This window comes from Podarcis erhardii (assembly GCF_964252035.2).
Source record: "Podarcis erhardii genome assembly, chromosome: 7".
Lineage (NCBI taxonomy): Eukaryota > Metazoa > Chordata > Lepidosauria > Squamata > Lacertidae > Podarcis > Podarcis erhardii.
The window spans coordinates 5,742,239-5,754,786 of NC_138511.1; the positions used below are offsets into that span (position 1 = coordinate 5,742,239).

At 45.0% G+C, this 12,548-nt stretch overlaps 1 protein-coding gene across 3 annotated transcripts in view; it reads left to right on the forward strand.

The window, feature by feature from the left end:
- Positions 1 to 12,548, forward strand: part of LOC309345454 (tetraspanin-15-like) — an 89,549-nt gene that overhangs the window by 11,888 nt on the left and 65,113 nt on the right. For all 3 annotated transcript variants that reach the window (XM_081868534.1, XM_081868533.1, XM_081868532.1), the window contains exon 2: positions 10,575 to 10,760. In XM_081868534.1, coding sequence (XP_081724660.1) covers positions 10,575 to 10,760 — 186 coding nt within the window. The remainder of the gene's footprint in view (positions 1 to 10,574; positions 10,761 to 12,548) is intronic.

Below are 12,548 nucleotides of genomic sequence, written 5' to 3' on the forward strand. Positions count from 1 at the left end.
TGCTTCTATATCTTCTGCCCGAGGGCAGGAGATGAAGAAAGTGCCGGCCAGGGTGTGAATCATCCCTGAGAATTTTCCTCACTCTCCTGAGGCAACATTCTTCCGCTATTTCATCCAGCGGATTCACGGGACAGCCCATAATATCCTGTGCAGTATTCATACCCTCTGTAAGCACTTCCTATCAGTTGATGTCAAACCAGCGTACCACACTGTGATGCAGTATGAAAGGACACCTTCTATTGTGGACCGGTAGAAGGAGATCATCAAATGTTGATTGACATCATTCTTCCGCAATACTCTGAGGAGATGGAATCTCTGTTGGGCTTTCTTAACTACCTGGGTTGTATTTATTTTCCAAGTAAGGTCTTCACTGAGCTAAACTCCTAGTAATTTCCTCCTCCAACCCAAAGCAGCCACCAGATTGGACGCCTAGTGGAGATGTGGCAGATAGGTGGCCTCTCCATCCTGGCAGCAGCACCCACCCTCAAGCCTAGCATGGGTCTGAGTTACAGCCATTGTGGCCTTGTTCAGGTGTTTGCCTGAACACCCAGCAGCTTAAAGTGGGGTGACGGTTTGGGGCCATGTCTCCCCAACACGTCTGCATGTCAAGAGTCATCTTCAGACCTTTGCATATTTAGCACAGAAGTCTGCAGGGGCTTCTAGGCACATTTGGCATGTGGAAGCTTCCCTGTGGTTCCTGACGTTGAGGAGGCTTCATGGTTCATTTTGTGCCGAACAGGTAAAGAGATATTTCCATGCACAAGGGAATCTGAATCATAGAATTGTGGAGACCACAAGGGGCATTTAGTCCCACCTCCTGCAGGCAGATAGCCATCCAATTTCTGCTTAAAAACGTCCAATGAAGGAAAATCCACCACCTTCCAAGGGAGCCTGTTCCACTGTCAAAGAGCTTTTAGGGTCAGAAAGTTCTTCCTAATGTCTGGTAGGAATTTCCTTTCTTGTAATTTGAATCCATTGGTTTGGGTCCTACCATCTGCAGCAGCAGAGAACAAGCTTGCTCCATCTTCCAGGGGACAGCACTTTAGATATTTGAAGAGGGCTATCATACTCCATCTTCTCCAGGCTAAACATCCCTAACTCCCTCAGTCGCTCCTCATGAGGCTTGGTTTCCAGACCCTTCATCAACATGGCCACGTTATAGGGCTGGGCGATACCTGGTTTTCCATATCACGATATATCACCAGATAAACGTCACAATATTTCGATATATCACGATGTTTGAAATAAGGCTGGAACTATGTAGAGGTGAATGTGGTAATGCCCTGGCAACTGCTATGGGTCTAACTAAAACTTCTGTAGGAGCTTAGAATTGGTTTACACATGCAGCAGACTAGGGTGCTAGGATGGTCTGTGTCAGATGAGAAGGGAGAATAAACTTTTGCCATACATGGTTTTTTTTTGGGGGGGGGGTTAAGCCTTGCAGGTAGAAAGGTAGTTTTTAACCCAGCCTCTTCCATTCTGTGTTAGATCTCCACTTGCAGGTAGTTCATATCTTGTTCTTCTTAAGGGGAATGTAAAAAAAACGTAACTTTGCCCATCTTCCACCTTCAGATTTAATTGGTGCAACTTTTTAGAGCATATTGTGCTGCAGTTTATATAGATGAGGGCTCAGAGTTCTGAAGGAGACATTTTTGGGCCTACTTCTTTCAGCAGACCAGGCCGATCCAATGCTTCTGAACTTGCTTGCAGATTAGAATGCAGCTCCCAGCCAGATTGTGCACTTACCTGGATTTGCCGTGCACCTTTGGTGAGCAAAAAGGGTGCACACAAATGTATATTTCACATACACTTGTATGTGAAATGTGAAATGGGCTGGGGGGGGGTGTATTCAAAATGCATGCAAGTTAGATGTAGACTTTCTTTCTTTCTTTCTTTCTTTCTTTCTTTCTTTCTTTCTTTCTTTCTTTCTTTCTTGTCCTTTAAAATAAAACTTGCACAGGACAGATGTAAGGCAGAGCACCAGCAAGGCTGAAATGGGATGGAGTTTCTGTGCAGCCACAGTCATTGCAGAGACAAGAGTCACATACCACATCCCAAGGTGTTTTAGTCTAGAGAAAACATTCTGAGAGATGCAGAGCATGGTGTCTGGTAGCCAAAATGAGAGAGAGAGAAAGCGAAAGCTGCCCATTTAATTAGGCATGGCCAGTTAATTGCTGCTGCTTGGTCAAAATAACTGACCTTTTAAAAATGGAATTAATCTGGCATCTGCTGGGCAGAAGACCATTTCATCCTTCCCTGTGGTATGTTATGTCGCTAATTGCTAACTATGATTTACTTAGCTGGCTTGTACTTGAATTAAAACGCAGCAGACGTGTGCAGTGCAGCAGAGCAAGGCACATCTCTCTTCAGAATGGGCAACGAAGGGATGTTCTTGTGCTCCTGTATTAGCCTTGGCAAGGCTGACTTAGAGTACAATCATGGCAGGGAATGCTGTCCTTTTCTGGCACCTAATGTCTCTGAAAGCTTCTTCTGCAGAATTCCAGCTTATCTGTCTTTCTACACCCCTTGCAAGCCATTTCTAGCCAGGCGGGTAAACGTCATGGATGTAGCCGGGGGGGGGGGGGGCAAGGAGCAGTTGCCGCCCTAAATAAATCAAAATCAATACAAATCAATACAAAACTGAGGTTCTGTCCCCCCCCCCGCAACAAAAATCCTGGCTACGCCTATGGTAAACATCCTAGAATCATAGAATCATAGAATCATAGAGTTGGAAGAGACCACAAGGGCCATCGAGTCCAACCCCCTGCCAAGCAGGAAACACCATCAGAGCACTCCTGACATATGGTTGTCAAGCCTCTGCTTAAAGACCTCCAAAGAAGGAGACTCCACCACACACCTTGGCAGCAAATTCCACTGTCGAACAGCTCTTACTGGAAGTTCAGGAAGTTCTTCCTAATGTTTAGGTGGAATCTTTTTTCTTGTAGTTTGGAACCATTGCTCCGTGTCCGCTTCTCTGGAGCAGCAGAAAACAACCTTTCTCCCTCCTCTATCCTGTTTGCATTTATTGCAGTGGTTCTGAAAGTGGGCTGTAGCACCCTCTGGGGAGCATTGGGATTGCCTGGGGGGGGGGTGCTAGGAGTAGGCCTGGGCTATGTGCTGGCTGGGCCTGATGGAAGTTGTAGTCCAACAACGTCTAGAGGGCACCACATTGGCAGAGGCTGCTGTGCTGGTTCAGTTTCTTGTGAGCAGAGAATACCAGAGATTTGTGGTGTTTTCATTTACCAGCAGACTTGTTGAGTAAGCCTGCCATCAGGAGCCTCCCACCCTTATTCTCAGGAATACAGGAAGCTGCCTTAGTCAATCTCAGTATTGTCTACACAGCACAAAGCTTCCAACATTTCTCCAATGGAAATAGGGACGTCTCCGAAGGAAAAGCAGGACATTCCGTGGTGGCTTCTGTAAATCTGGGACTGTTCCTGGAAGTTAGGGACACCTGGAGGGTCTGTACTGGCTAGCTGGAGTTCTCCTGGTTTCTCCCAGCCCCACCTGAAGATGCTGGGGGATAAATCTAGGGCCTTTCGTAGACAGAACAGATTCTCTCTCACTGCAGACACAGCTTGTAAAAAAACACCCTCTTATTTCTTCACTGGCCAGAATTCCATTGTCAAACTGTTTCTTCTTGAGAGGCTGAACTGATAGTGAGGTGGAACTAGTCCTACTTGGCTACTTGCCTCTGTGGTTGCATCCAGACAACTGATACATCCACTTTTGTTTGCACAAAATGTCTGAAGATGTTAAAGGACATCCACTGTTAATTATTGAGTACCATATTTTTCCTTCTATAACACGCAGATTTTTTCTCCTAAAAAGGAAGGGGAAATGTCTGTGCGTGTTATTGAGCGAATGTGTGGTCCCTGGAGCCAAATGGCGCGCGGGTAGGCAAAAAAAAAATCAGGCAAAAATCAAATCGCGCGTCTCGGAGAAGGGAAACCTGAAAAGAGGAAGCGGCTGCTTTCCTGCATTCTGCCTCAGGGTCTTACTGCCCACCCACCTCTGTTTCCTTGCTGTGCTTGCTCAAATGGAACAAAGAGCAGGGAAAGCCCCTCCCCTCCAGGCAAGCAGAGGGGAAAGCAGAGTGTCGTCTCTGTGCTCCGTGCTGCTGAAAACATGCAGGAGGGGGAGAGAGAGAGCGCTGGCTGGCTTGAGTGGGTAGGTGAGGGAAAACTTTTGCCTTCCTTTCCTCCCTCCCGTTATACCCCTCTCCTGCATTCTTAGCCAGCTGCTTCTCTGCACACCCCTCTCGTGCTCCTTGTCTGTTCTGTATTTTTCCTTCCCTCCCCACTTAAAATGTGGTTAAAAAGCATGGATCCACATGGATCCTCAGGATCTTTGCATTGGGTCAGCCCAAATTCACCATCAGATCACATTACATGTCCATGGCTACAGCCTGCCCCCAAAAAATCACGCACCCACTGTTGCCTGGGGCTGCAATGGTGCAAAAACGTCGTTAAAAAGCATGGATCTACATGGATCCTCAGGATCTTTGCATTCGGTCACCCCAAATTCACCATCAGATCACATAGCATGTCCATGGCTACAGCCTGCCCCCAAAAAATCATGCACCCACTGTTGCCTGGGGCTGCAGTGGTGCAAAAATGTGGTTACAAAACATGGATCCACATGGATCCTCAGGATCTTTGCGTTGGGTCAGCCCAAATTCACCATCAGATCACATAGCATGTCCATGGCTACAGCCTGCCCCCCAAAAATCACGCACCCACTGTTGCCTGGGGCTGCAATGGTGCAAAAACGTGGTTACAAAACATGGATCCACATGGATCCTCAGGATCTTTGCATTGGGTCAGCCCAAATTCACCATCAGATCACATAGCATGTCCATGGCTACAGCCTGCCCCCAAAAAATCACGCACCCACTGTTGCCTGGGGCTGCAATGGTGCAAAAACGTGGTTACAAAGCAGGGATCCACAGGGATCCTCAGGATCTTTGCATTGGGTCAGCCCAAATTCACCATCAGATCACATAGCATGTCCATGGCTACAGCCTGCCCCCAAAAAATCACGCACCCACTGTTGCCTGGGGCTGCAATGGTGCAAAAATGTGGTTACAAAGCATGGATCCACAGGGATTCTCAGGATTTTTGCATTGGGTCACCCCAAATTCACCATCAGATCACATGTCTGTGGCCACAGCATGAAGCCCAAAAATGATACATCCACTGTTTCATTCAGAATGTTTTTTCCCTTGTTTTCCTCCTCTAAAAACGATGTGCGTGTTATGGTCAGGTGCGTGTTATAGAGCAAAAAATACGGTATACATTCTGGTTTGTTTTATGGTGAGCTTCATGTCCAGCCATTATCACCCCACACTTTTCTGTCACTCTCCTTCCTGCAAAATGTTTTGTTTCATTTGCTTTTGGAAGCAGGTTTGTGGTGCAAGATCAAATCCACTTCAATGGCACAATGTGCATTTGTGGGTCCCCTCTGCAAATACTGACAGCCTACAAGTGTCCTGTGAGCCTCTGAGAGCTAATCTGGTGACAGACACATGTTCACAAAGACTTTATTGGTGTTGACCTTCCAGGAGCAGATGATGTTCCAGGCCTTGTGAAATTGAACAGGTTTGTTAGAAATACTAGCCCAATTGTATACAAGATGCTGAGGGAGTGTTGGAATTTACTTTGAGGTTCTTTCTTGCAGTCCTTGTGGAAGTCTTAGAAAGCTGTTTGTCCAAAGCTCCATTGCTTTGTTTGTTTCTTTGCTGGATTAAGATGGCTGAAAGGCAAGCCATTTGCCCTTCTTCATTACCACAGTTCAGAGATGATAGACATAAAGTACATGGTTTTTTGACAGTGCACGGCACTTCAGAGCAAATTGCCAGTTTCAGTCAGATGTATGCAAGTGAAGGAGGCCAATTGTCGTCCATCAACTTAATCGCTGTTGGGATGAGAGTCGAGAGCAAATGCTGTAGATGGAGCAAATGGAGAAAAGTCTTCCTCCAATGTTCCTGCCTTGAGAATCTTTTTATCCAGACTTCTCTCTCTCTCTCTCTCTCTCTCTCTCTCTGTGTGTGTGTGTGCGCGCGTGTGTGTGTGGATGTGATGAATTAATCAATTTGTACCTACTTGAGCTTCATTTCAATTGAAGATGAGAAGAAAAGTGTAGTTAAGGTTGAGCTAAAGAAAGCAAGGAAGTAGTGACATTTCAGAAGGTACAATGAGGAAGCGAGAGAGAGGTGGTGCAATCCAGGTGCACTGGGAAGAGAGTTCTAGCTTATCCATGAAGGTCTGGTATTCACCCCAGACACCCCCAGCCCAGTTGCTCTTCTAGCTTCCTGGCCATTTCAAGAACACCCCACATGTTGCCTTCTGAGAGCCAAAATCAATTGATAGTATCTGCCCACCGGAAGAAAAGCCCTTTGCCCTCTTATGGCACCATAGTCTTCTTATGTGGGCTTGATGCTCACCAGTGTACCTACAGAGCTACTCCCCTGTGAGCACTATGAGCCCAGCAGGGCAACGGGGGGGGGGGGGTATTGCGCATCCCAGCATTCCTCCCAGGGCTTCAACAGCCAGCCACAAAAAGATCCAAAAGCCAAGTTCTGTGGAGCAGTTGCTAGTTCCAGTGCTAAACACTCAAGGAAGAGTTCAGAGGTCACTGAGGTGGAAACTTAGAACTGTGATTGTTAAGGAGGTTTTAATTGTTGCTCAATTTTCCTATGTGAACTGCTTTGAGAACTAATTCTTGAACAGAAATTTGTGGAACTTGCATTCTTTCCATCTACTATGCTTTTGAGAAAAGTGGGCAAATATCGGAAGTTCCCAAACACGTCTCCAATGCTACCATACATCTCAAAACTGGATTTGTAAGAATTGAGGCCAGAGTATGGATCGCCACACTAAATTACTGGCTAAGACTATGCTTCATCCCGTGTGGCCTTGCTCTCTTAACTATTAAAGATGGTTTCCAAGCGACACGTAAATGCACAGTGATAAACACAATGACAACTCTAGGCTTCACCTTGCAGATCCTACTCAACATGGGATATGAACAAGTAAAAAAAATCGTCTTGGCAGCTATGACAATGCAACTTCTAATATCTGGGAGCCAGGTGATGGTTACAAACCAGGCAAGCCACCATCTACTTCCTGAGTATGCATCTGATTCACTGCTGTGGGAAGCAGAGTGTTGGATCAAATGCATCCTTGAGGGTGACCGTGCCAGGCTTTAGAATAGCCTTCCCCAACCTGGTGCCCTCCAGAGGTTTTGGACTCTCTCTTCCCATCTGCCCCAGCCAGCATCTGGAGGGCACCAGGGAAGGCTGTTTAGAGCATCTTCCTGATAATTCAGGCTAGGACAAATGGGTAAGGCATGTGTGAGAAAAAAAATTCAGCTTCAGTTGGTGCCAACATACAGGGGTAGATTTAAGCAGACTTGACAGATGTGCAGGCAACACATCAGATTGTAACAAATTGCTTCAAAATATGCCGTATTCAAGTCAAGAGAGGCCTGTTATTCCAATAATGGTGGCTATGGTAGAATTATTCTTGTAAAGAACATTTTCTCAAAGACCAGCTTGATGTGTATGATCTCAGAGGAGTCAGTTCCATCCATTCCAAGTTTTCAGACAATCTTCCTTTTGTATTCTTGCTAATGAACAATTGTAGTTCCATGCCTTTAACTGAAATGGGATAATGTTGGTGCTCCCAATGCAGGGCTTATCATAGAGCTCTCTCCAAGGTGCCCATCCCCAAGCAGGCTGTGTGAGTGTTTTGCAAGCACCTCAAATTGTTTGCACTCCACTTAATATTTCCCAAATTCAAAAAGTTCTCTCATTGCTGTAAGTGACTGAGGGTGTCCCAGCACTGCCTTTGCAAGTCTGGCACTCCAGGCTTCAAGCCATTACAAATTTGAGGGTTTCGGCAAGGGAGACAGAATAAGCCAGAAAAAGGGACGGAATGAAAAATGTGTCACACATTGCTGATGAAACAGATGTCTGTCCTGAGTGCCAGTTGCAGGTATCCAGGAGCTGGGGATGTCCTGCCATATTTTAAACTGGGCAATAATTTTTGCTTTGCTTTTGAGAACTGGGCAGCAGGTGAGCTGTGAATGTGCCATGAATAAGAGTAATGTCTGTAGCCTTTTGGAAGCTAATTAACTGTTCTTTGTTCATCTCAATTTTTTTATTAAAACAATTACTTCATTAACCTTCTGGTTCATCCTTTTAAAATATTTTGTTTCCAACCTTGCTGGAACTCTTCCATGCTCAATGTTGCAGCTCCAATAGGTCACGCAAAGTTTTGAACAAATAGCTAGCACGGATGCACATTAAGGCTGCAGGGTTGGGGGGGGCAGGTTCTTGCTGTTCAGTGTGACTCAGGTTTTACAGGAGAAAGTCCCAGTGCAAATTGCATTGAATGAGGTCTCTCCCTCTCTGCTGCCTCCTCTACTCCTGCAGCTGCTTGCCTTAAACAGCCGCTTTCTGGAGCCTACCTTGCAGGGCCAATACCACAGCGAAGGGGGCTTCATCAGTACTGTGGGGAAAAGGATTGACACCCCCTTTCCCATGCATAATGGCATCAGCCCTAACTGGGTATCCCCGTTTAGAAGTGGGGCAAATCCTAGAGGCATTTAATGGAACTGTGCATCCAGCTTGACCCAAAAGACGCTTTGGTACCTAGAAATTCCCAAGTGAGGCATTTTCCTCCTCCTGTGCCCCTCTATTTTTTTTCCAGGTGGCCAAGCTAAAAATGACTTTGATTCCAGATAGTTCCCGGTAGCCCATCGCAGCTAAATCTCCATTGTCAGCCCCTGTAGCTTCGAGTTTCAGCCACACAGTCTCTAGCATTTAAAATATTAATTCATGCAACCTAAGGGGAGGGAGAGCTTTCCAACATCTCCCCGAGATTCCCAAACAGACTGAGAGCGCCGAGGCAACTCAGTGGCACTTCAGGCCCTTTCTGCAACACCAGCTGCTTGTGGTGCTGAGGCAAAGGGCAAAGCAGCTGCCATCTTGTACCCCTGTAGCAGCCATGCTGGCAGGTGGGTACAAGGGAACCTGCATCGTCTCCGCAGTGGGACCAGGGCTCAGCATGCCTAGTGGGTCACATGGGCACCTGCTTCCTCCTCCCTTCATGATGTTTCTGAACCAGGGTGGAAAAAAACCAATGATTTTAAAAAGTATATTAAAAAATCAGATTTTTTAATTTAAATCAGATTTCTTTTATTTAAATTGGATTTTTAAAATAAAATGCTTTTGGAGGGAAAATCTTTCTAAAGATAGTTTTCTATTTAAGTTACATTATAGTCCAAAGGCTATTCATCGGGAAATAAGGATTTGTTTTATGTTTTTCATGTGTGCTAAAACTCAAAGTTTTTTGTTTTTTTTAAACTGTTTAACCACATCAGTTAACAAACATGGATGCATATGCTATAATGTTGTTGTTTTAGTTAAATAAATTGTTTAAATTGTTATTAAGGAAATAATTATTTTTCTCCTTCAATAAAGTACAGCAGAAAAGTTGTCCAAATACAAACAGTTAACTTATTAAACCTCACAGTAATTTCATAATTATCTGTCTGTATTTCTAATAGTATAACCAAATCAGTAATTTTTGATATAACTGTAAAAACTACTCTGAAAATATATTATTCCAAAAATGAAATCTTGATCTGGTTGTAAATATTAAGATTATACCAACAAGAACGAGTCTTTCTGTAAAAAAAGAAAAGAAAAAGATTTAAATCAAGTCTTACTGACTAGTGATTTAAATCAAATCCACCCTGTTCTGAACCCTTTCTCTGCCTCCCTCTCTTGCTCGGTTTAGGCATAATGTAAGAGGAAATGGAACTGCGCTGGGCAGCAAGAACAGCGAACTTGGCGATTTTGTCTTGGCTCCAGAACATGTACAGTTATGGGTTCCTCACCTCAAAATGGATATTGTAGAGTTGGACAGAGGCAGATTTAGGGGACCAAGACTGGTTTGGTCACAGTGACACCACAGGGGATGTTACAACAATGATTTAGAATGGAGCGTGAGATGCAGGGATACCTAATTATGGCATCACACAGGGGGCGCTGAAACCTGAGACCCCAAGGTCTGCCACTGAGTTGGAAAAGGTTCGGAAAAGAGCAACCAAATGATCAAGAGGGTGGAAAGTCTCCCCTATGAGGAAGGGTTGCAGCATTTTTGGTTTTTAGGTTTAAAGACAAGGTGAATAAAGCAGCATGATAGAAGCTTATAAAATGATGCAGATAGAGCAAAGTTCTTCTTCCTCTCTCATAATGCTAGAAATCCAATGAAGGTGAATGTTGGAAGATTTGGGACAGATAAAATAGACCTTATTGAACTATGGAACTCACTCCCACAGGAGGCAGTGATGACCACCAACTTAGATGACTTTAAAAGAGGATTAGACAAACCTATGGAGGGCAAAGCTATCGATGGCTACTGGCCACAGTGGCTCTGTTCTGCCTCCACAGTCAGACGCAGCAATAGCCTGATCCTGCAGACTCTTCTGATGTTCTTAATGGCATTCACTCCCAAAGCCCTGCAACCTTGTGACAGATGTTTCCCCTTCCTTCCTCTTTGCAGATCATTGGCCTCGTGATACTGTGCATTGGCATCTATGCCGAAGTGGAAAGGCAGAAGCACCGGACCCTGGAAGGGATCTTCCTTGCACCAGCACTGATTCTTCTCCTCCTCGGCATAACAATGTTTGCTGTTTCCTTCATTGGGATGGTGGGCTCCCTCCGAGACAACCGGACGCTGCTGAAAACAGTAAGGCTGCTTCCCCCCTTCCTCCACTCCTGGAACTCTTCCAGCTCCAAAATTCATAGAATCATAGAATTGCAGAGGTGGAAGGACCCCAAGGGTCATCCAGCCCAACCCACGGCAGTGCAGGAGTCACAGCTAAATAATTCCTGATGGCCATCCAACCTCTGCTTAAAAACCTCCAATGAAGGGGAGTCCGTCCACCACTTTCCATGGGATTCTGTTCCACTACCAAACAGCTCTTGCCATCAGAAACTTCTTCCTAAGGTTCAGTCAGAATCTCCCCTCTGTCATTTGAATCCATTGGTTTGGGTCCTCCCCTCTGGAGCAGCAGAAAACTAGCTGGCGCTCTCTCCCAAGTAACAGCCCTTCAGATATTTCATGGTGGCTGTCATCTCAGTCTTCTCCAGACTAAACATATCCAACTCCCTCAACAGCTAGTAGTTCTCGAGGTCTTGAGAATTTACTGCTGCTACTTCCCTCTGATATATGACAGTTCAGTGGGCACAGAGAGGGTCTGCATGGGCCAGGTGTCGACAGGCGCCAAATGCTCAGACAATGTTGCACCAATTCTGTTTGTATAAGAGGCTATCTGTATCCTTCCAGGTTCAATTCATAGTTCTGCTGGTTACATTTATGGCCCCTAACAGTTTGGAGTCAAGTTACTTGAAGGACCACCTTCACCCATGTTAAACCTGCCAAGATGGGTGATGTGAGGAGGGGAGGGAGAAGTCAGGCTGTTGGGCACGAGAGATTCAGCCTTTTCCGTGGTGGCCCCATGGCTGTGGAGCTCCTTGCCTAGGTGGGCTCTAACAATGTTTCTATTCATTACTGCTTTTAGCAAAGGTGTGGGAAAAGACAGAACTGGGTTTGGAAGTGAAATGTTTTACTGTTGCTATTTTATTATTATTGTGTTGGTTGATACTTTATATGGTTTTATACATGGGGAGATTTGGGGTGACATGTCATACTCCAAGTAGATCCACTGAAATGGGTGGATTTAAGTAACTTGTGTGATTGATTCAATATGGCGGACCTCTAAGCAGCCCCAGTTGCTGTGGAATATGCATGCCACCCTATTCTGTTTGCTTCAGATAGTTATTTTGAGAGCCCCAAATATGCTGCTAAATTGCCTCACAACAGGAGCACCTCTAAAAGATGGGAAGCATCTACAGGGGTTTGCTTCATTGCCCACGTAAACATCATTTGATGTGAATCTTAATTTATTTTCACTCCAAATTGCTTTTTGGGTGCAGGGGATGACTCTTGGATAAACATCTGTGGGGTTTCTTAAATGATTTTTGCATATGAAGTGCAGAGGAAAATATTTTAATTTTAAAGAAATTTAATTTTAAGAATTGGACAGAATGAGGGCTTCTTTCTCCATCTTCTCCCTTCTCGTCCTTCAGAACCTTTTTCTGACTCCTCGGGAAGATAGGGGGGGTCTGGAGAAGAGAGAGAGACTGAAGTTGATAAAACAAGAAACTCAATCTCAGGATGTGGGTTCAAGCCCCACTTTGGGCAAAACAATTCCTGCATTGCATGGAGTTAGACTAGATGACTCTCATAGTCCCTTCCAACTATTCTATTCTTATGATTTTTCAGGAAGAACAAGAACCCCCTCCAGAGTATTGGGAGGTTTTTTGCGGGTATATTCTGCAACTTCTTGTTGATGCAATAATAATGCATTAGGGACAAAACAATTAGTCAGTGGAATAATTTCTGAACTGTTCAGGATACATCCAGCTCTATTTCACTGCATCAATAACTACATCAATAAAATGTTGCAGAATA